We start from the raw sequence: 23,493 nt of genomic DNA, 5'->3' as shown, positions 1-23,493 counted from the left end.
AATCAGCTCAAAAATTTAAAGTAAACAAAGTAACACTTTATTGGCAAATGCAATCAAGTCTCATGACACGATGTAGCCCCCAAGTCTGGGGATAAATAAGTGTGATAACTCAGTATGTAGTATAGGCTAGATGTAGAGAAAAAAGCCTATTGATCAACCTTTACAAATATCAAAGTAAAGTATAAAACTAAACCTGACCGGTCAGAGTGTACCCCAGTGCCAAGAGATACATTAAGATCAAATTACAGCTGATCAACTGAATGTATTTCGATAAACTACACCCAGCTGCACACAGAACCTTCACTAACCGTAGGCTACATCTAGCCTATACTACATACTGAGTTATCACACTTATTTATCCCCAGACTTGGGGGCTACATAGTGTCATGAGACTTGATTGCATTTGCCAATAAAGTGTTACTTTGTTTACTTTAAATTTTTGAGCTGATTATTTATTCTATTCTCTAAAAAGAGTGCTGAAGTCCCTGTGTTTTATGGAAATAAGTATACTTTGTTTCCACTTTGTTACTGTATGTTTCTAGACATATATATATATTTGTTGCACAGCTTTTCATGAACTTCAATTTATGTTGAGTTATGCAATTAGTGCTTTGGATATCTTAATTAACCTTTTTAAATAACACAAAACGTTATAATAGGGAAAAGTATTACACTGCCACCACAAGGCTACTTCATAAAAATACCAGGCTGGCAATTTTTTTGTGTGAAAAACACTCATTTTGAGTGAGCAGAGAAAATGTATCAAAAGGTTTTGTAAGTAGTAGGTAAGAGACACCAGTTCCAGCTCTACATGATTTTGTATTTTGATGTTTTAATAATTTTTCTACTTCCTATTTTCAGCCTTATTTTAGGATGATCTGCTTTTATATTTTTTTTAAGCTCCAGAATAAGTTTGGACTTTATGCTGCATTTTCCCAGATTTTTTTTTTTTTTATCTTTTCATCACTTTCAAATAATTATTGTACTTTTGGTTATGTTTTGAAACCTTTTTTCCTTTGGATTATTATTCATTTATTGCAAAACACAAAAAAAGGCTGCAACAAAGCTGTGTGCAAAAGTAAAACCAAAGACTTTATTGGAAGTTTTAAAACAAGCCCATGGAGGTGACAGATTCTGATGCATTTCGCGCCACAACAGGGCGCTTAGCCGTTGAATAAAACTCAACATATGCACACATTTATTTATTATTGCTTTATTATTTATGCACATTTTATATCCCACTATCAGTTTCATGACATTACTCCTTTGTTTTGCTAAGACAGCTTGGGTCTTCACAAGGAATGTGTTTGCTATGGTATTTTGGTCACTTTAACTGGATAATGCATTCACATAAGTTGGATTTTATTGACCGATTCTTATCCATTTTTTGAGGCTCAGTATGGTTTATGTACCCTTAAAGCTCTCTATGGGCAAGATGGTTTTTTAACGTAATTTAGGTTCCAATATATTTCAAATGCTCCCTTGCACTTTTGGTCACTCTACAAATATATTGTAAAGATTACCTGCAGAAATGTTGCATTATGACTGCAGTGTAGTCCTTAGCCGTATATCAAATAAAATGAAAAAAAGCTAATACCCTCTTCCTTCATCTCTGACTATTGCAGCTAATCTTCATATGCAAATAGCATCATAATAATAATTTAAAAACCCTTTTGTGATCCCTCACATCTGTAAGATTCTTGTTATCCTAGTGACTTATCCAGCCCCATTGAGGAACACAGCCAAAATCAGTATTAATTAAATGGAATCTCCTTTTTCAGTCAGATTGCATAAAACATACAATATTTCTTTGGTAATATATTTAGATACTTAAAAAGATATACCAAAATCTGATATCCTGTATTATAAGAGGATATCATTTACAGCATTTTATTAACTGAAGATCCTATTATTCAGCTTTATAGTTGCCCTTTACTATTATATATCTTATATATTCTATTAAATTTTTTCCCCTTTGCAGCAAAAAGTCTATCACTCTTTTTTTCAGTGCTATGGAATAGAGACTGTCATTTCATCTGCATTGCTACGGTCAGTGAATCTACTTTTTGTGTCACTCTGGATGTCGCTCATTCTCTTTTTTGCAAAGCCACACTCACATTCTAATACCTTTCCAGAAATGTGTGCCACTTCTTTTCTTTGTAGCACTCAGTCTTACTGTGTCTCTAATTTGCAGTTATGGGTGTCCAACATAAGGTCAACATCTCGTCCTTTCCTCTCTTTTGCTCTTTAATTATCCTAATTTATCTCTTATTTCTTATTTTATGTTTTTTCCCCCACAGGCTATGATTGCTACTGTTCTGATAAGCTTTTGGTTACAATGACTATGCAGTTGTGGGTGTTAATACTATATTATTTTCCCTCTGCAGCAGCGCATGTCACATTCCTTGTTTTTTTGTGCAATGCTGTCATTTAGTGTTATGTAATCTTTTTTCACTGTACTAATTTTTTAAAATTTTATTTTACAGCGGTGGGTATCGGACAGGATCTTGGTTGACGGTTTGAGAGAGCTGGAGTTTTTTGGAGGTATTTGTTTATTTTTCTGGTCATTTTTACTCCACTTTCTGTTTGGCTTACTAAACTAAAGGTGAGCTACTGGTTGTCCATTTATTTTTTGTTTTGATCATAGAATGAAACCCAATATTTTTCCTTCACGATTCAGACAGAGCAGACAATTTTAAACAAATTTCCAGCTTACTTCAGTTTATTAATTTTGCTTCATTCTCTTGGTATCCTTTATTGAAGTAGTAGCAATGCACTACTTGGAGCTAGCGGAACAAATCGGTAAGCCAATGACAACAGGCATATGTGTGCAGCTAGCTCCTTAGCCTACCTAGGTATGCTTTTCAACAAAGGATTCCAAAAACACAAATGAAATTAGATAATGGAAGCAAATTGGAAAGTTGTGTAAAATTGTATGCTCTATCTGAACCATTAAAGAAATATTTTGGGTTTCATTTTAAACATAATGCTTTTATGCATGTGAATTTGGTGAGAGTGTAGTGTCGCTAGACTACTTTGTAGGTTGTTTGTGTAGCCAGTAGGCAGTTCTATATGGTTAGGATTGCTGTATTGCATTCTATGCAGTAGATGTAAGGTTGCATGGGCAATGTGATTTCAAAGGTGGTCTACAAGTGCTGTCAGGTAAAGTTGATTCAAACACAGTCTTACCAAGTACAAAAGAGCAATATTTAAAATACAATAAAAACGTTCTCCCTGACTGTCTGTGTATCTAAATGGTGGTGCAAAAATATCTGTCTGTCTACTTTATTGGTATTGTGCTTTACTGTTCTCACAACTTCAATTTAATCTTTTTCAAAGTGACTTTGGAGAGGCTTTTGCACCTCAATTTCTATCTTGACAAATTAGTTCAAAATCCGAGTCAACTGGAAAATTTAGAAGCCAGGATTTTATTTTTTTAATGTTTGTTCATACTAGAAAGAAAAAAAAAGATCAGTCTTAGACTAGTAACAGTTTGCAGCAGATGGATTAGAAATATGTGGACTAGTATAAACAAGCAATAACTATAAGACATTTGTTAATAAATGGGTTGCAGATAAATAGCCTAGCTCCTCTGCTTAATAAATCATTTGAACCTGATGCACTTCCCTACTCCTCCCCTCACACTGCCTGATGTTACTTTCCTGCTGACTTGAAACACTAATGTTGTTACATCCCACAGCATTTCTAAAATATCCAAGATTTAAAACTAGAGCCAATCTCTGACACTGATTAATAGCTCTTAATGCAAGAAACATATCTACCAGTGTCTGGGTAGGATGGAGAGTATGGTTCATGGATGTGGTACAAACTAAACTAATGCAGCTTTTTTAACTGCAGTGCTGTGGAATGCTGGGATATTAATGCTTGAGCATGCCAAGATACTTATCCCCCCAATATCAACTGTCAGCAGATGTTTTGTTTTTCAGCTCAAACACAGGTCCTCTTCTTTGTTTCCATCTATGTGGGTGTTTCCTATTGGATTTGGAGTTTGCTTGTAAGACCATACTAAATTGCTGTCTGGGAGGGGGAATACATATTTTAGGGTCACAGTACCCATAAGCTTAATCACTTGAAAGTGAATGACAAAAAATATCACCTGAACATCTCTATGTAAAAAAGGAAGATATTTTTACCTCAAAATTTCTTCAGCTCACAATTATGTGTGTTATGTGAACAGTTATGCTGTAGCTACTGCCATCTGCATGTTGAAAAAGCAAAATAGCCAATTAGCGTAATCAGTGCTATCATACTTTGCTTTACTGTGATCTTATGAGAGTTCACTGAAATCTCATGAAATTTCATAGTCTTCTTCCATAAACTGAAGAGGGAAATAACATGACTATGCCTGCGCATACGCCAGATGCACTCTCCCTTGCAAGTTCCAGGACTGACATCCTGATTGGCTGCTTAAAGTCCCTTTACAATGGGATGTGGCTACTGAGGGGATTTTGAGGTAAAATATCTTCCTTTTTTTACATAGAGAAGTTCAAGTGAACATTTCTAGTCTGCTTTTTACAGCTATGCTGCATCACTTTCAATATTTGGGTATCCAGTTCCCTTAAAGGGACATTCACATTGATGCATTTCAGTTTTGGATAGAGGCATTTTTGTAATATACATGGATTAGCATAAATGCTTCTAATGAAAGCTATAGCTGCTTCAAAAGTGTATTTGAGTAAACACCAGCATTTTAAACACAGCACTTGCTCAAAGAGCCTAAGGTTCTTGTACCATCTGGTAAAGACTCAATTTGTTAATTGCTGATGTGATACAAGCCCTACTGGTGCTATGAACAGCTGCCGTATTTAAAATGCTGCTGCGCTAAGAATATCTATCTATGCTTCACATACACTTGCAGAGAAACTTGTTTATACTGCCAGTACATGTATATTAAAAGTATGTTTCCATATAAAAAAATGTCATTCATCTATGTACATTTAAATTTTGACTGGAATGTCCCTTTTAAGGTTAATAACACATTGAATGACCAATGAACTCATCAGCTGGCCAGTTTACAATACAACGGTGATTTAATCCCTTAACTGTAAAAAATAAATAAATACAATTTTAACATTATTCTCTTCCCTATTATTTATGAGCGCACAGAAAAAGTGCTAAGGCCAGTGTCATGGGCTTACATTTCTAGGTGTCAGCTGAAAATCATAAGTTGCCATGGCTACCTGGCACTATGGGTTTTTCTGCTTTAACCCCTTAAGGAACAGGAATTTCAGAGGAAAACTTGCCCAAAAGACCAGAGAATGTTTAGCATTTTTGCTATCACTCCATTTAAACAGAAATATAGCATTGTTTGTTTAAAATGTATTTTACCTATCAAAACTATATATTTTTTAGTAGACAACTAAGGTATTGATCTAGGCCCTCTTTGGTATATTTAATGCCACCGTTTCATAGGGGTGCCGAAAATAATCGCCATTGCGATGCAGCCGTTAACTATGCTGCATCGATGCAGTGCAGATCCGAATCGATTCAGGGGTCAGTGACGTCATTGTACCACGTCACGTGACCCCGCCTCTCCCACTGAATGATGTGATGGCAGACAGAGTAAATAAATTTACCATGCAAAAGATATTGAGTCTATGTTTTTGAACTTCAGCATACTCCCGTGCCACTGGTGCTTAAAGGGCTCTGATTTTGAATGAACAATGCACACTGTGCAAGTGCAGTTGTCTGACGAGCCGACAGCAGCCTCATGTAAACAGTGAAAATTTTCTTGTATTATCGCTTCACGGTTTACTGTTGCGGTCTCTGCTGCATGTTTGCTTGAGGGTTGCTATTAGATACTTTTGTAAAACTTTTTACTTACTATATCTAATAGCAACCCTCAAATGCTTGTTTGGGCTAGGGGTATGACAGAGAGCAAACATGCAGCAGAGACCGCAACAGTAAACAGTAAAGCGATAATACAAGAAAATATTCACTGTTTACATGAGGCTGCTGTCGGCTCGTCGGATCTCTCCTAGGCTTGAAGCAGGCAGTACAGCAGGAGGGCTTAATTAATCATGCAGCTACACTTCACATTCACCCGGCCAGCACCTTTCCCTCTAGGACACCTTATTGAAGCCATTCAGTAAGTGGTTGGTGCAGCTGTTGATAGAGGTTCCGGTAAGAGTACATTACCCCATATATCGTTCCTTCCCAGCTGCAGATCGGATGCATCATAGAGCCGTAATAAACGTGTTTAGAGTTACATGATTTATTAGGTGACCCTTTGTTCATGTCAGCTCAGAGCCCTGATCATTTACCATGACACTGCACTGCTCATATACCATGCATTCCTTTCAACGCTCTCCACTCTCCAATACACTGAATACTAGTCTCATATGAGCTTAGGGAGCAAAATAACAGCCCCATCTATGATCTAAGTGTAATATGTGACATGGTATTTAGTTGTGCTTTGTATGTGTATATAAATGTATATGTTACATAAACCTATATCCTGTTAAAAGCATATCTATTATCTTAAATCTGAATCCATTATTTTTATTTAAAAAAATCTATATCGCGATTAAACGAGGGAGCGGAGCCTAGCCACGAACAGAGATGGTCGCATGCTGATTAAGCTCCGTGGTTCCTGATGTTTTCACATAAAAATTAGTGCATTCTAACTACAAAAATCCCCTTTAAAAGTTGCAGCTTATATTTCTGACTATATCGCTTACTGGCCGCACAACTCGGACCCGATGATATAGACACCGGACGCCACAGACACGGAGAGGTTGCAGTGCTGCAAAGGACCTTAAGTGGCATGACGAAGCGGAGGGAGTAAGCTGCACAATCGTCGATCATAAGGACATTTTAAGGTACCCTCCTTACACTCCAACCCAAGCTCCTTACACATCTTAAAGCCCTGTTGAAGCTATAGTGGCAAAAGCTAATTGAGCCATCATCTGAACCCATTTAACAGGCCGCATCTGGCCACGCTGGGCCGCATCTACACAGTAGGGGGAGGCTGGAGGCTAATTAGGCACTGTTGGCAAAAGACAGCCCTGAAAGCTAAGCTGGTATTGCAGAGCTGAGGTGGAGGTCATAGCGTCACACATTGTTTAGGTCTTGTAGCAAGGGAGCGTGATCAATTGTGACAGAAGACTCCGGGCTGGCCATAGAAGCCGTTTTCACAAAATGTAATTGCAGTCTAAGAAGGACTCAGATATACAAAGAGGGAGAATTGCAAAAGTGAAATCTGCCCACATATCACCTACCTATATATAACAAAGAAGTTGCCCTACACAGAGTATAAGACTGCACGATACCCCTGAACTGCAGGCATATCTCGCATGAATATAGGAGAGCACTAACGCCCTTTTGGAGGCTCAGACCCTCGTGATGTCTAGTAAAAGAAACACTAGACCACCAAAAAGTGCTCACTCCTCAGTAATGGAAAACTACCTAATAGCAGCAGACTCGGCATCATCCACCGGCAGGGCTGTGCAGGAGCCAAATACACAGATAATGTGTTTTTTTTTTTTTATATTCTGCAAATGTTTTGTTTTTGTGTGTGTTTCAGACAGTCTGGCACTTGGGAGGTGGTATCCAAAAGTTAAAGTGAAGGGGCGTGAAGTGGTCACCTAGTAGGATTATAACATACACTGCACACACCACTGGTACACTAGAGTGGGAGGGAGGGCCTATTAGGCTCAAGAATCACCATAGTTGGGCCGCCAGGACGGGCTTGACAAGAGGTATGACTCGGGTTAAAGCCACACCATTAGAAGTAATTAGAAGACTTCAGTTATAACATAACAAAAGGTCATTGTAGTAGTAATAAGGTTGGCCCTTCACTTAGCACATTTAGGGCCCACTTAGGAAAACAAGCACACGCTACGTAGAGGGCCCCATAGGGCTGAGGGCCAGCAGAGATATAGATGTGCTATACCTGCTCTTTAGTGTATGGCCTGTATAGGCCTAATATGTAAAGCTTATGGAGCATATACGAGACACGCCTCCTCTGATTATATAAGGCGATAACAAGGCCAGTATTGGGCTTGATACAGGCTACTGTCACGTCACATCATTTAATTTCCAATACAGACAACATCAGCACTTACATTGGGGATCACTTTGCTGGCATTAACACTGGCTTCTCTTTACCACCTTTGAGTCCCGTTAGGAAAAGCAAGGACAAACTGTAATGACTCTCGCAGTTCCAGACATGTTGATCAGTACTAGCTCTAATAAACTGAGCTGCATCTTAATAGTGATCTAACACTAGAGCGGAAAGGGGAATAGAAAAGATGCTTATACTTCAAGAATGCACTGATTTACTTAGTTTTGTTTAAAGTTTATATAATATGTGAACACACAGGGAAAACAACCCCTGATTTGTGTAATAGTTACAGTTTTCTCTATTCTTGTACTTACTGACTGTGAAGATTGTATATTATCATATTGTCTTAAACGCAGTAATTGCACTATTTTTCTCTCTTGACTTATAAGTCAAGACACCTTTTCTTCCTATCTCTCTTTTTCCTTCTCTTAATCCTCTTCTTGTCCTTCCCTCTCTCTTCTCTCCCCCCCCCCCCTTTTTTGTGTGTTTTGTTTTGTTCCCAGTCCCTCCTCCCACTATGGCCCGACAGCAAAGCCGTACTATGAACCTCCCTGTAGAACTTTTTACTATAAATGTTAAGGGATTCAATAGTCCGGGTAAGCGCTCTATAATATTGAGAGACCTGCACAGATTGGGAGGGGACATAGTATATATACAGGAGACGCATTTCTCGGCGTCACACAAACCTAAATGGTTCAGTCACTGATACCCCAATGCTTACTTTACATCTGGTCCCACCAAAAAAACGGGGTGGGAATTATTTTCAGCACGAAAATGCCTTTTCAGCTCACGCAAGCGTGAGGTTAAGGTTATTATCCCCCCCCCCCAGGCCAAATTATCTGATTTATCATGAACTACCCAAGATTATTGGGGAAGATAGGTATCTGCTCTTCTTGCTAATGTTGAATGGGGCGAAGGATTTAATACCAGCACACTGGAAAGAACAGCGTATCCCAAGCTTACAGGAGTGGAGTGTCAGAGTGGGAAAACTACTGAGGCTTGAAAGATATCATTATCTTAAAACTGGCAAATTAGGTATGCATGAAATGATGCTCTTAACCTGGGAAGGAAAGGGGCTAGGAAACTACTACTGAGCTCTGCTCTATTTCAGTTTGTGCACTCGCTGCTCCCTGGTTTCCTCCTTGTACCCCGTTCCCTAATTCCTTCAAATTTTTTTTTATTTTTTTTTTTAATATTCCCTCTGTAGTACTCTCTTCTTTTCTTCATCTCTCTCTCTTCTTTCTTACACCCGTTTGGGTGACAACATCAGGTACTCAGCTAACCTCAGCTGTATGTTATATGTAAGCTGTGGACCTATATAGATCTGTCAAAATTTATGCCTGATGTAAATTCTCTAGGCCTCATACTGCAAAAATGAGCGGTGCTAACACAACCACAGGCAACTTCGTCTGTGGATGCAAGCTTGAAATTAATGGACTTAAATCAGCTGCCTGTATATACAGTGTCTCGCAAAAGTGAGTACACCCCTCACATTTTTGTAAATATTTTATTATATCTTTTCATGTGACAACACTGAAGAAATGACACTTTGCTGCAATGTAAAGTAATGAGTGTACAGCCTGTATAACAGTGTAAATTTGCTGTCCCCTCAAAATAACAAAACACCGTTAATGTCTAAACTGTTGGCAACAAAAGTGAGTACACTCCTAAGTGATAATAAGAAATATATGAAGGAGCGCTCAAGCTTAAGGTGTGTCAAAGAACAAAGTGAAGCATATACAAAGGATACGATGAAAGAATGGCTATGCCAATTTATTTAAAACCATAAATAAAAATACCAAATATATTGGCGATGAGTGCTAATCATTAAAAATAAGTTAGATTATCCAGCATACCAAAGACAGTCTCTGTCTCAATTTTCGAAGGTAAACGATGTATCCTCCTTCAAGTGGAAATAAAAGACAAACTGCAACTATATAACCATCAACGCGTTTCTCCCTCTTACAGGGCTTTTTCAAGATGCATCTTGAAAAAGCCCTGTTTACCTTCAAAAATTGAGACAGAGACTGTCTTTGGTATGCTGGATAATCTAACTAAGGCATACGAATAGCCTGGTACAGACACGGAGGAATCCAAATATACTGAAACCACTGGCTTTAAAGTTGCTACAGAGTATCGCTGTGAAATTATCGCTTTCACCGGACCACAGGTATCCTGCGTGCAAATTGCACTAAAGAGCGGATACATATTCCTTATTATAACAGGCTGGTAAAGTTTCTCCGCTGAAAGGACGGTCCTGACCAATAGGATCGCTGCGCTAAGACAGCGCCTACTTCTTGTGACGTCACTAGTCACGTGTGCGCCTCTACGGAGGTGTGGAGCCCTGAAAGTCGATCGCATTGGAACGGTGTCCGGAGGAATAAGGTAACAGATACCTGGTTACCCTAGTATGCTGAACTTTTGCAGCCAATTACTTTATATTGGGGACTTTTATGATTTATACACCTCTCAGTGTTGTACATTCTCCTAAGAGACTATTTTTTCTTCTTCCTGTGGTAGCAACTTCATTTTTTAGTTTTTACTTTTGTTATTTATTTATGCATATCGGAGACGTCCGATCATATAGTAACTAGCTTATTTTTAATGATTAGCACTCATCGCCAATATATTTTGTATTTTTATTTATGGTTTTAAATAAATTGGCATAGCCATTCTTTCATTGTATCCTTTGTATATGCTTCACTTTGTTCTTTGACACACCTTAAGCTTAAGCGCTCCTTCATATATTTCTTGTTATTGCTTGCTCTTGCCTATTGTGAGGGACATATAGGTTTTGGGGAGTTTGGTGGTTTCTCAGCGCGCACTACTTTACACATGTGTTTACACCCCTAAGTGGAAATGTCCAAATTGGGCCCAATTAGCCATTTTCCCTCCCTAGTGTCATGTGACTCGTTAGTGTTACAAGGTCTCAGGCGTGAATGGGGAGCAGGTGTGTAAAATTTGGTGTTATTGCTCTCACACACTCTTATACTGGTCACTGAAAGTTCAACATGGCACCTCATGGCAAAGAACTCTCTGAGGATCTGAAAAAAAGAAATTGTTGATCTACATAAAGATGGCCTAGGCTATAAGAAGATTGCCAAGACCCTGAAACTGAGCTGCAGCACGGTGGGCAAGACCATGAAGTTGAGTGCACGTGCTCAGCATCATATTCAGAGGTTGTCTTTGGGAAATAAACATATGAGTGCTTCCGGCATCGCTGCAGAGGTTGAAGGGGTGGGGGTTCAGCCTGTCAGTGTTCAGACCATATGCCGCACATTGCATTAAATTGGTCTGCATGGCTGTCATCCCAGAAGGAAGCCTCTTCTAAAGATGATGCACAAGAAAGCCTGAAAACAGTTTGCTGACGACAAGCAGACTAAGGACATGGATTGCTGGAACCATGTCCTGTGCTCTGATGAGACCAAGATAAACTGATTTGGTACAGATGATGTCAAGCATGGTGGCAACCAGGTGAGGAGTACAAAGACAAGTGTGACTTACCTACAGTCAAGCATGGTGGTGGGAGTGTCATGGTCTGGGCCTGCATGAGTGCTGTCGGCACTGGGGAGCTACAGTTCATTGAGGGAACCATGGATGCAAACATGTACTGTGACATACTGAAGCAGAGCATGATCCCCTCCCTCCGGAGACTGGGCCGCAGGGCAGTATTCCAACATAACAACCCCAAAAACACCTCCAAGACGACCACTGCCTTGCTAAAGAATCTGAGGGTAAAGGTGATGGACTGGTCAAGTATGTCTCCAGAACTAAACCCTATTGAGCATCTGTGGGGCATCCTCAAATGGAAGGTGGGGGAGCGCAAGGTCTCTAACATACACCAGCTCCGTAATGTAGTCATGGAGGAGTGGAAGAGGACTCCAGTGGCGACCTGTGAAGCTCTGGTGAACTCCATGCCCAAGAGGGTTAAGGCAGTGCTGGAAAATAATGGTGGCCACACAAAATATTGACACTTTGGGCCCAATTTGGACATTTCCACTTAGGGGTGTACTCACTTTTGTTGCCAACGGTTTAGACATTAATGGCTGTGTGTTGAGTTATTTTGAGGGGACAGCAAAGTTACACTGTTTTACAGGCTGTACACTCACTACTTTACATTGTAGCAAAGTGTAATTTCTTTAGTGTTGTCACTTAAAAAGATATAATAAAATATTTACAAAAATGTGAGGGGTGTACTCACTTTTGTGAGATACTGTAGAAGACACATGGACTCGACATCTGGTATACGCAGGTTTTAAGAGGCATATAAAGAGTCATATATGTACTAGCATGTAGAAGTTTAAGATTATGTTTCTATCAATGTTACCTTGATTTACATGTAATGTTGTAACTCCAACAATAAAGTTTGTTTGAAAACTAAAAAAATCTATATCACACATATCCTATGTGATGTATTTGGGACCTGCTCTGCTAAAAGTCAATTATTTATACACCTTGGTTCATAAACTGTGCATTATTGGCTGACAAAAGAGGCAAGTTCAGAATTATTATTTAACATGCCAGGACCATAATACCTTTATATCCTAGAAACATCACCTCTATGTAATTAATATGGGATATAGATTGTAAAAATATAGATGGGTGTTAAGCAGCATATATAGAAGGTTGCTAATTGCAGCTGCGCACCACACTTATGAAATGTCTGGTAGCGAAGGGGTTAATCCAGGTAGCTTGTAAGGTTATTTTTAGCTGTAGTGTAGAGATTACCCTCCCACCCCCTGACCTCTATCTGATCCTTCCCAAACAGTTCTCTTCTTCACCCCTGACTAGTCACCATCAGCTTAGGTACTGCCAGAATGCAGTTTAGGGATATATATATATATATATATATATATATATATATATATATATTCATTCACCGGCCACTTTATTAGGTACACCTTGCTAGTACCGGGTTGGACCCCCTTTTGCCTTCAGAACTGCCTTAATTCTTCGTGGCATAGATTAAACAAGGTGTTGGAAACATTCCTCAGACATTTTGGTCCATATTGACATAATAGCATCACGCAGTTGCTGCAGATTTGTCGGCTGCACATCCATGATGCGAATCTCCCGTTCCACCACATCCCAAAGGTGCTCTATTGGATTGAGATCTGGTTACTGTGGAGGCAATTGGAGTACAGTGAACTCATTGTCATGTTTAGGAAACCAGCTTGAGATGTTTTGAGATTTAAGAAATGGTGCATTATCCTGCTGGAAGTAGCCATCAGAAGCTGGGTACACTGTAGTCATAAAGGGATGGACATGGTCAGCAACACTACTCAGGTAGGCCGTGGTGTTTAAACGATACTCAATTGGTACTAAGGTACCCAAAGTGTGCCAAGAAAATATCCCCCACACCATTACACCACCAGCCTGAACCGTTAAAACAAGGCAGGATAAATCCATGCTTTCATGCTGTTTACGCCAAATTCTGACCCTACCATCTGAATGTTGCAGCTAAAATCGAGACTCATCAGACCAGACAACGTTTTTTCCAATCTTCTATTGTCCAATTTTGGTGAGCCTGTGTGAATTGAAGCCTCAGTTTCCTGATCTTAGCTGACAGAAGTGGCACCCGGTGTGGTCTCCTGCTGCTGCATAATCTTCTGCTGCAGCAACTGCGTGATGCTATCATGTCAATATGGACCAAAATGTCTGAGGAATGTTTCCAACACCTTGTTGAATCTATGCCACGAAGAATTAAGTCAATTCTGAAGGCAAAAGGGGGTCCAACCCAGTATCGGCACGGTGTAACTAATAAAGTGGCCAGTGTGTATATGTATGTATGTATATATGTGTGTTTTGATTGTGTGTTTTTTCTGGCAACAGTTCACGTATGCACCACCTTTTTTCTTTTCCTACCTTCTTCTTTTCTGGCTTGGCTATACGTCAGACTAGTTCCCAGTAAGGTAGGAGGGATTTTAAGGGCTCTTGGCGTTTTGGGATCTTTTTCTCCTAGTCGCCAGGAGTATAATTCCCAGGAGTAATGGATAGGAGACAACCATGAAAGAAATTAATTTATCAGGTAAGCATAAATTATAAATAATAAAGATAGAGTTAAAACTGCTGTTAATGCTTTCCGGTGCTTCCCTTAAAAAGTAAATATAACAATGAAAAAGGAAGAAGCATTTAGGACATGCAATACCGTCCTAAAAATAGAAGGGAAATAAACAAGCACACGGAATAAGTTTTTAGCTAAAGTGACGCTGGATAGAACGCTACCTTTGGAGATAAGTGCAAGTATACCATCTGATTGTACTTTGGCTTTATGACCTTGAGTGCAGCTTATGCTGCAGTCGAATTCTACACCTTGCTGGTATTAGTCTGTTTGAAGGCTATAAGTAAATAAGACTGTACCTCCTTATAGGACCTAGATTGCAGGTGAATCTGCGGTACTCCCCTAAATGTATAATAAGTGCTCATAATATGTGTACTATTGCATGATGTAAGCTGTCTTGTTTCTTTGTATGTGTAAGGTGCCTCTAGTGATTCTAGTTACCTGCATACGTATGCTTAGCAATAGGTATTGTTTATAACGATTGCTCATAATTATTTTATGTTTTTACTTCATGTAGTGCTGTTAGGCACAGACAGGCGATTATTTTGATTATTCTGGTAAGTTAATTAAATTTATCTAAAAGCATAAATTATGTTTTTTAATTTCTGTAGTGTAGGGGACCCTCCCCCTCTAATAGCTGCCTTCTTAGGCACTGACAGCTGTCTGCCAGTATCCAATTTTATATTATTATTATTTTTAATTTTTTTAAAAAGATATATTTTTATTGAGGAATTGAAAAATAAACAGACAGGTATCTTGATACAAGTAAAACAAGTGTACATTCAATGTGAGCCAAGACAGTAAATGGACAAAGAAGTATATGAATCTCCTGGGCCCAAGAGAGTGAAATATGACCATATATTTAACTGTCTAGGTAATAACTATTGGATAATACAAAACTAAAACAAATTTCAAACCTCATTTCCCTACCTCTTGGAAACATGCAAGGCCACTTTTTGAACATCCAGTAAACTTAACATAAAGCATTATAGAAGGATATTTAGTATTTAGGTCACTTTTGGACCCTCAAAACACTATTAAAGCACAGCATATACATTCATTTTGTGAAATACTACTAGTTATCATCTATAGGGGACTGATATACAATGAGCAAGATGCAAGAGGGAGCTTGATAGCATTTGTATGAAATGGACAGTAATACATTTAGACATATGTTTCAGCATATCTAAAAAGGTAGTCGCCACGTTTCATTTGGGATTTAAGGAAAAAATAAAATCTATACTCGCAAAATACCTTGACAGTATAATCTTATATGGTGAATGAGCCTAGAGGTTATTAGGGTAATGTCAGAACTTTAATAACATATGCTCTTGTCAAACCGGTCAGGGTAAGCTTTTTGCATATTTGCAAGTGATCCATATGGGTTACGTTATCATAATTACTGGGACTTGTAGTAGAAGAGAGCTAATACAAAGCTATACATTTTCTATTACGGAGATGATACAAGATAGATATTGCATTTAGTGATGGATATGTCGTTTGATAAACAATTTGACAGGCTCTAGACATGCACCACACTACACATATATACACTTATATAACTGATCAACTGAACACTTAGTATATCTGCAAATGTCCCACATGAGTCACTTTAGTACCATAACTGGGCCTGGTAAGAATAAAAAGTGAAATAAAACTATGCATCTTCTCCAACTGTGGAACTTAAAGCGTTAAACAGTATTACCAGACTGAAAAGTCTTCATCAATCATTTGACCGCCGAGGTTATATCCAAGGCCTGGGGGGCCTTCCCTTAGTACCAGATATGTCTCCCAAAAGGAAAGGGCCCCGAGTTTGCTTAGGGTCTTCACCAATTCCAGCTTTCACCAATGTCGATATATGGGGGAACTTGGACTGCTGCACCGGGGATGAGTGTCGACCATGATAGTCTCCCCCCGACCCCCAACTCTTCTGATCTTCAGCCTCATCTACCATCCAGAATTGCCTGTGGATCACCACAATATCCTTAATCTTTATGATCACTAGGAGGCAACCGGCCGTTCCGCATTTAGTATAAGGTAAGATCAGGTCGTTATACTCATGGGTCCAGTCAGTATGGTCTCTCCTGTATTCTGTGCCTCCTGCACTCCCCACACAGCACAGGTCTCTCTCTGTATCTCCCTCTGGGTCGCTGGGGAGTCCGGAGTATATGCTGGCTTGATAGTTGGAGGGTGGGTCTGTAGACAATGGCTCAATTTTATATTGGCTAGTCTTCTGCACCTCCATGATTTTGTCTCTCTCTGGATCTTACCAGCAGAAGACTGTCTTCACATTGCGATCGTCTCCAGAATGCTGGTGACTCAAGGCATAGTCAGGTGTTCCCTGGCTCAATGGTCTCAGTGCGTCCACTATAACATTGTGCATCTGAATCTCAGCATGGCCTGTATCACATGATATATCCCTTCCATGGCTGAATTACTCAGTATTGTTCTCGATAGGGTATAATTAAATAGATAATGTCTCTGTGTTCCAGAAATTTATAACAGCGCATATAGCTGTTTTACCTGGTATGTCAGGAATCAGGGAGGGTAAATGAGGGTTCAGGCCGGTGACTAGGCCTCCGCTATGTACCCCATTTATTCCGGTCTGCTAGGCTAGAGTTCTAAGTGTGAAGAAAAAAGAAAACATATATATCCGTTCCTTAGGCAGTATTCAATGAATCAGCAGTGAGGTAGGATTTGGATTGTTGGTCAGAGGAGTGATATACAGCGGCTCTAACTGCTCCAGAACTCAGCCGAAATTAAAAAGCAGCCATCTTGGTCGGTGTCCGGACCCGCCCCTATTATTTATTTTTTAATATAAATTTCTTTAACTGTAGTGTAGCGATTTCCTCCCCCCCCCCAACCGATTGTCACTGATGCCCCCTCCCTCACCCATTTCTGTAGATTTTTATAATAGGTATCATGCTTGTAGCAGCCCATCCCTTCCCCTCTCGCGACGCACCACCCAGGGCAGCACCGCAAGCCAATGCAAGCAGAATCTTTAGGATTTTTTTATACATTGTGTTGTTCACATAATGAATACTACAACGCAACATAAACATTTCTCAAGATAAAATTTTGTGTTTCAGTAAATACAGCAGATTTGCACAACCAACAAATGCATAATAAAAAGCTAATGCAACAGCTCTTAGTTTGAACTTCAAATGAGTAGTAATTTTTTTTTTTCTGACAAATTTCAGTTATGTCTATTTCCACTACTACTGTATCATGTAACAGCCATCAGCCAATCACAAATGCATATATGTATTTTCTGTGAATTCTTGCACATGCTCAGTAGGAGCTGGTGACTCAAAAAGTGTAAATAAAAAGACTGTGCACGTTTTGTTAATGGAAGTGAATTGGAAAGTTGTTAAAAACTGCATTTTGAATCATGCAAGTTTAATTTTGACTTGAGTGTCCATTTAAGGGCCTCATTGTACCGAAGAGACTTCTTATTGAAAACCTCGCCACTTAGGTGAGATATTCTATCAGGCCCACAGAGAGTCAATGATTACATCAGCGATCTGTCTTAATGTGGTAAAGGGAGCACGATCGACGCTCTCTTACCATATGAAGGCAGATGCCTTCTGCCTCTGGCTGCAGTCTTAGCTATCAGAGCTAACAGCCGGGACAACAGCATGAGGCAGATGGACGTAGGTACTATGTCGACAGGGTACACTAGGCAAAGTACCCTTTGACGTATAACAGTTGTTATGTTTGGAGGTTGCTTTGCAGTAAGGGTACTGCTCTTTATGGTTACTGGGCTATTCCATGTTTTATTTTTATTTTTTATTCTTTTTTTATTTTATTCTTTTTTTGGTATGGAATTTTTGTGATCATTGGGTGTTTTTTTGTCTTTAAAGGGACAGTAAACACCAGAATTTTTGTTGTTTAAAAAGGTAGATTATCCCTTTATTACCCATTCCCCAGTTTTGCATAACCAACACAGTTATAATAATATACTTTTAACCTCTGTGATTACCTTGTATCTATGCCTCTGCAAACTGCCCCCTTATTTCGGTTCTTTTGACAGACATGCATTTTTAGCCAATCAGTGCTTGCTCTTAGGAGCTTCACGTGCCGGAGCTCAGTGTTATCTATATGAAACACATGAACTAACGCCCTCTAGTGGTGAAAAACTGTCAAAATGCTTTCCGAATAGAGTCAGTCTTCAAGGTCTAAGAAATTAGCACATGAACCTCCTAGATTTAGCTTTCAACTAAGAATACCAAGAGAACAAAGCAAAATTGGTAATAAAAGTAAATTGGAAAGTTGTTTAAAATTACATGCCCTATTTAAATCATGAAAGATTTTTTTTGACTTTACTGTCCCTTTAAGTTTGCTGTGCTGTGATTATGTGACTGCTTTGAAGTAATTTTTCTAGGATGTGTGACTATTGCTCTTTTAATATTGCTGAGTTTTCTTTCATAAGGTTGTTAGAGTCCACAAGCCAAGCCATATGGGGTTAAACTCATCTCCACCTGGAGGCAGGCAAAAATTACCCATCACCAAGAGCTTTACTTAAACATTTTCTCCCCTTTAATTTGTTCCCAATGATCCACTTTACCTGCTGGAGTGTATTAAATTGTTTACAAGTATTTCTATTACCATTATATTGGCATTTGAAATAGTTTATTTAGCCTGTGGTTTCTCCACCCATCCTGAAAGTTTTTGGCCACGAGGCCAAGCTGTATTAACACAGCCAGTGAAATAAATTAGACTCTCAGTGGGTTATAAAAGAGATAAGGTAATAAAATGTTAATTTTCCATTGTTCTCTCAAAGTATTGTTGATTGGTTTATGGACAGATATAAGATAAAGAAGCATGTGTATGTACATAATGATATAGAGTAATGAGATCTGATTATACAAGCTCAACCCATTTAACTAGGTTGGGGCTTCAAAACACACAATCAGTTAATTCATATACACAAATAAGCCTTAAAAAGCAAATATCATACATTTTATACTCTGCAGCTGGTAAAAAAAGTAATTGGAAACACATTAAGGGAAAAACTATTTTATAGTATACTGTCCCTTTAATCCCTCCCACTTCCCGATCCCCCTCAGTCTTAATTTTTGCCTTCACAAGGAGGAGGTGAAAATGTAAGGTGCTTAGACTTCTTCATGGAAAGGGTTGCTCAAACTGCATGTTTCATCTAAAGATCAGGATTCGTCCTTGGAAAAGGATTCAGAATCTTCCTCTCTTCTATTTAATTTGGAACATTTATGTCCATTTTTGTGTGAGGTTTTTGCTGACTCTAGGGGGGGAAGATTTATTAAATGCCGGGCGGACATGATCCACTACAGCATACACTGTCCGCATTTAACATTGCACAAGCTTTTCTAGTATAATGCTTGTGCAATTCCGCCTCCCTGCGGGATGATTGCAGTCCACCACCTAAATGGTGGCTGACAAATTAAAGGGACATGAAACCTAAAACAATTATTTCATGATTTAGGTAGATACCATTTTAAACAACTTTCCAGTTTACTTCTATAATCAAATTTGTTTCATTCTCTTAGTATCATTTGTTGAAGGAGCAGCAATGCACAACTGGTTTCTAACTGAACACATGGGTGAGCCAATGACAATCGGTATATATATGCAGCGATCAATCAGCAGCTAGAACCTAGGTTCTTTGCTGCTCTTGAGGTTTCCTAGATAAACCTTTCAGCAAAGGATAACAAGAGAAGGAAGCAAATTAAATAATAGAAGTAAATTGGAAAGTTGTTTATAATTGCACGCTCTGTCTAAATCATGAAACCATTTTTTGGGTTTCATGTCCCTTTAACCCCTTCACGAATGAGGACGTGCCAGGAACGTCCTACAAAAAAAATACCCTTCGTGACCAAGGACGTTCCTGGCACGTCCTCTGGGGTTTCAAGCGGTGGAAGCGATCATGATAGCTTCCAGCAGCTTTTATGGTATTGCAGTGATGCCTCGATATTGAGGCATCCTGCAATACCATTTTTTTTACACACCGATGCAGAGAGAGCCACTCTGTTTCAGATAGAGCATGACATTTTAACCAACTTTCTAATTTACTCCTATTAATTTTTCTTCGTTCTCTTGCTAACTTTATTTTAAAAGCAGGAATGTAAATCTTAACAGCCAGACCATTTTAGGTTCAGCACCATGGATAGCCTTTGCTTATTGGAGGCTTACATTTACCCACCAATAAGCAAGCATAACCCAGGTTCTCAACCACAAATGGGCCGGCTCCTATGCATTACATTCCTGCTTTTTAAATAAAGATAACAAGAGAACGCAAAAATTGATAATAGGAGTAAATTAGAAAGTTGCTTAAAATTGCATGCTCTATCTGAATCATGAAATAAAAAATTTGGATTTAGTGTCCCTTTAAGGAGCAGCAGTTTTAAGACTGCTGCTTCTTAATTCCTTTTTCTGACGAGACTGAAGGCTTGTGCGAAAACTCCAGCATTCAGCTGCAAGCTGCATTCAGGCCATAATAAATCGCCCCCTTGGTCTTTTCTTCATAGTTTTACTAAATGCTATCATTTTGATGGTTTTTGCCTGCATTTGTCAGGAAGTTTCTCCAGGCAGCAGTGTCTGGTCAATGATGTGCCTACTTATATATTTTTCTCTCCCACCCAAAAATGTGATGGTTCTAGCATGCACCTCATTTACCCTGCTTGTTCTTCCTGCTTCTCTGTTTTTTCCTTTTTGCTTGGCTATACAATAGACTGAGTGGAATCAGGAATTTGGAAGGATTAAATCTCTTGGTGATGGGTAATTTTTGCCTGCCTCCTGGTGGAGAGGAATTTAATCCCATATGTCTTGGCTCATGGAATTCTCACCACCATGAAAGAAAGGAATTTATCAGGTAAGCATAAATTTAGTTTTTTATGCTGTGTAGTCACTTAATTGTGAGGCTTTGTGTTGCAATTACAGTGTACTGTTGCTGAGGTCAGTTGGTGCCTAAAGTTTGCTTTATATTGTGTTTAATACATTGTGCAATTATTATTTTACGTGATTTGTGACTTCATTAAGTGTGTCATTTCTTAGTGATATGATTCTTTTCAGCATGATAACACTTTCCTTTGCATGTTAGCATGTTTATCTGCAAGTACACTGTACATTTGTGCTTGTGGTGTAAGCTTAAAACCTGTATTCCCTAGTCTGGCAGACTATGTCAGGAAGCTGTCTAGTTTGATATTATTCGCGTTCCTTGCCTAAAACTGAGCAAAACCTTTCCATCCCTCCAGACTCACATTTTGGGGAATCTCGAAGGAAAGTAAGTGGGTCTCCCTTGCCTTCTACATTTACTAATTCTGTAATGCCTCACACATTTTTCCTCAAACCCAGGGTATTTTTCTTACCAACATTCTCCATTATTTCTTGTGCACATTCCGTTCTTTCTGATTTTTTTTTCTTGCCTTCTCGCTTGTTCTGCTTTCATTATTTCCCATTCTTACTCCTTATCACTATAACTTACAGATCTATATTTTAATCAATGAAAAACATCTTAAGTTTTTTAAATATCATTGAAGCTAACAACTTCAGTAACATCTAAACCTTCATGTCTTTATATTACCTTTGCTTATTTCCCCCCAACCTTCCCTTTGTGGCTACCTTTGTTCTGTCCTGGTCATCTCTCATCACCCTTTTTTAACACCCTTTCTTTGTTTTCCTCTACATATCTAAATATATATTTATTGTTTTCACTCACACTCCAATTTTTTATTTTCCTTGTACACTTCTGCACTTCCTAAATTCTTCTACACCCCCACATTATTCTTCCTCTATCTCAACTTCCTTAACCCTTTAAGGACACAGCTTTCAGTTTGCTCAATTGTTTTATGACGGAAAAATTCCGTCATATGTCCTTAAGAGGTTAACATTCTCTTGACTATGGAGGTATTACATATAATTTTGTTCTAAGGGTGTAATAATCTTACCTGCACCACAAGTAAAGGAGAATACTGTTTTGGTTCACATGAACATGAGGGCAAATATTTTCAGTATAGTTAGGTTAATGGTGATGGTTTCTTATTCCAAACATTTATGATTTGGAATTTGAACTTTGTAATAATTTTGGTGCATTTGTAAAGGTAGAAAGGTTATAATTTCCCATAAGAATCCTAAAACTGAAATATGAGCTAGAGAGGGAATATATTGCACCAGAGCCTTATACCATATTGGTCTAAAGAAAACCCTCTGAGACTCATCCTTTAATGGCACCATAAGGGCATAATTCAAACGTTGCCTATGTTACGTAGGATACAAGATTTGTCTTAAAAAAACAAACAACTTAACACAATAATAAGAATGCTGGGGTAGGCTCACAAGGGACAAGGAAGATGGATGGCTTGTGGATCCATCAGAATTAATGGTAATAAATCTAAAATGCATGAATTTATTAATTTAGTTTTAGCCAGAGGACCTGAAAAGGTAATTGTAGTATGAATAACTGTGGGTGATCTTCATAGGCATATATAAAATTAAGTGCAAATAAATAGACCCAAAACACACGACTCTCGCCAACGCAGGCCTTTGTTTAATAGGCTACCTTTTTGTTATATTTGAAAGAGGACAGGGAAGAAATAGGGAGTGATTATTATGAGAGGAGTTTGCTAGTAGAGTTGGAAGACTGGAAGTCAGGAGGTGCCTTTTGAACAGGAATTATGGTTCATTGAGATTATGGTGCAGTGAAATATGAATAGCACCAATGTTATATATTTAATTGTAGCTGCAGTGATATCCAGATGCAGTGCACTATAAAGACAAGAATTAGGAAGCTCGTAATGTAAGCTGTACAAAGTTTCTGGTATCTTGGTAATAAAAGATTAGAACTTTTGTAGCATAGCTGTTTAAATGGTACAAATTATGTTATATTCTAGCTGAGCACACTATTGTTTGTATATGTGCCAAGAAAATTATATTATATAAACTTAGGATCACCTCATCCTTTTTCTATTTGACAACTACACCAGCCACCTCTGACATAAATTTACATTTTTTCTTCTCCTTGACACCCCCTGGCATAGCTCTTAACCTTATCATACCCCCTGTTCTTCTGGTAATCCCACTTGGGATGCTATATAGCCAACTATGATGCTAACACGTTATCATATATATCTTTTGCTGTATGTGATACATATGCAAAAACTATTTTTTTCCCTTTCTGATACTTTCTTGTTAAGCCTCATTTCACATCTTTCCCTTGCACTATTTTCATGTTAGATGGAGGGAAATTAGTGTTAGGGTTCATTTTGCAGATAGTTCATTTTATCGTGTGTCAGTCATTCACATCTTTAGTTAATGTAGATTGTAAATGAAGAAGCTTTAGGTTTTATGCATCCTTTTTTTCCCCTCCATCTCT

The 23,493-nt window shown here is 38.6% G+C and overlaps 1 protein-coding gene across 7 annotated transcripts in view; it reads left to right on the top strand.

Moving 5' to 3' along the window:
- Positions 1–23,493, top strand: part of STRADA (STE20 related adaptor alpha) — a 155,582-nt gene that overhangs the window by 6,988 nt on the left and 125,101 nt on the right. For 3 of the 7 annotated variants that reach the window (XM_053699621.1, XM_053699622.1, XM_053699625.1), the window contains exons 3-4: positions 2,487–2,544; positions 21,377–21,405. In XM_053699621.1, the coding sequence (XP_053555596.1) occupies positions 2,487–2,544; positions 21,377–21,405 (87 nt within the window). Of the gene's footprint in view, positions 1–1,981; positions 2,050–2,486; positions 2,545–21,376; positions 21,406–23,493 lie in introns of all 7 variants that reach the window. The other 4 variants (XM_053699627.1, XM_053699626.1, XM_053699624.1 and 1 more) reach the window with 4 other exon arrangements.

The sequence above is a fragment of the Bombina bombina genome, chromosome 1, assembly GCF_027579735.1.
Source record: "Bombina bombina isolate aBomBom1 chromosome 1, aBomBom1.pri, whole genome shotgun sequence".
Taxonomy (NCBI): Eukaryota; Metazoa; Chordata; class Amphibia; order Anura; family Bombinatoridae; genus Bombina; species Bombina bombina.
The sequence above is the reverse complement of the archived record's forward strand: the minus strand, read 5'-3'. Positions and strand labels throughout refer to the sequence as shown.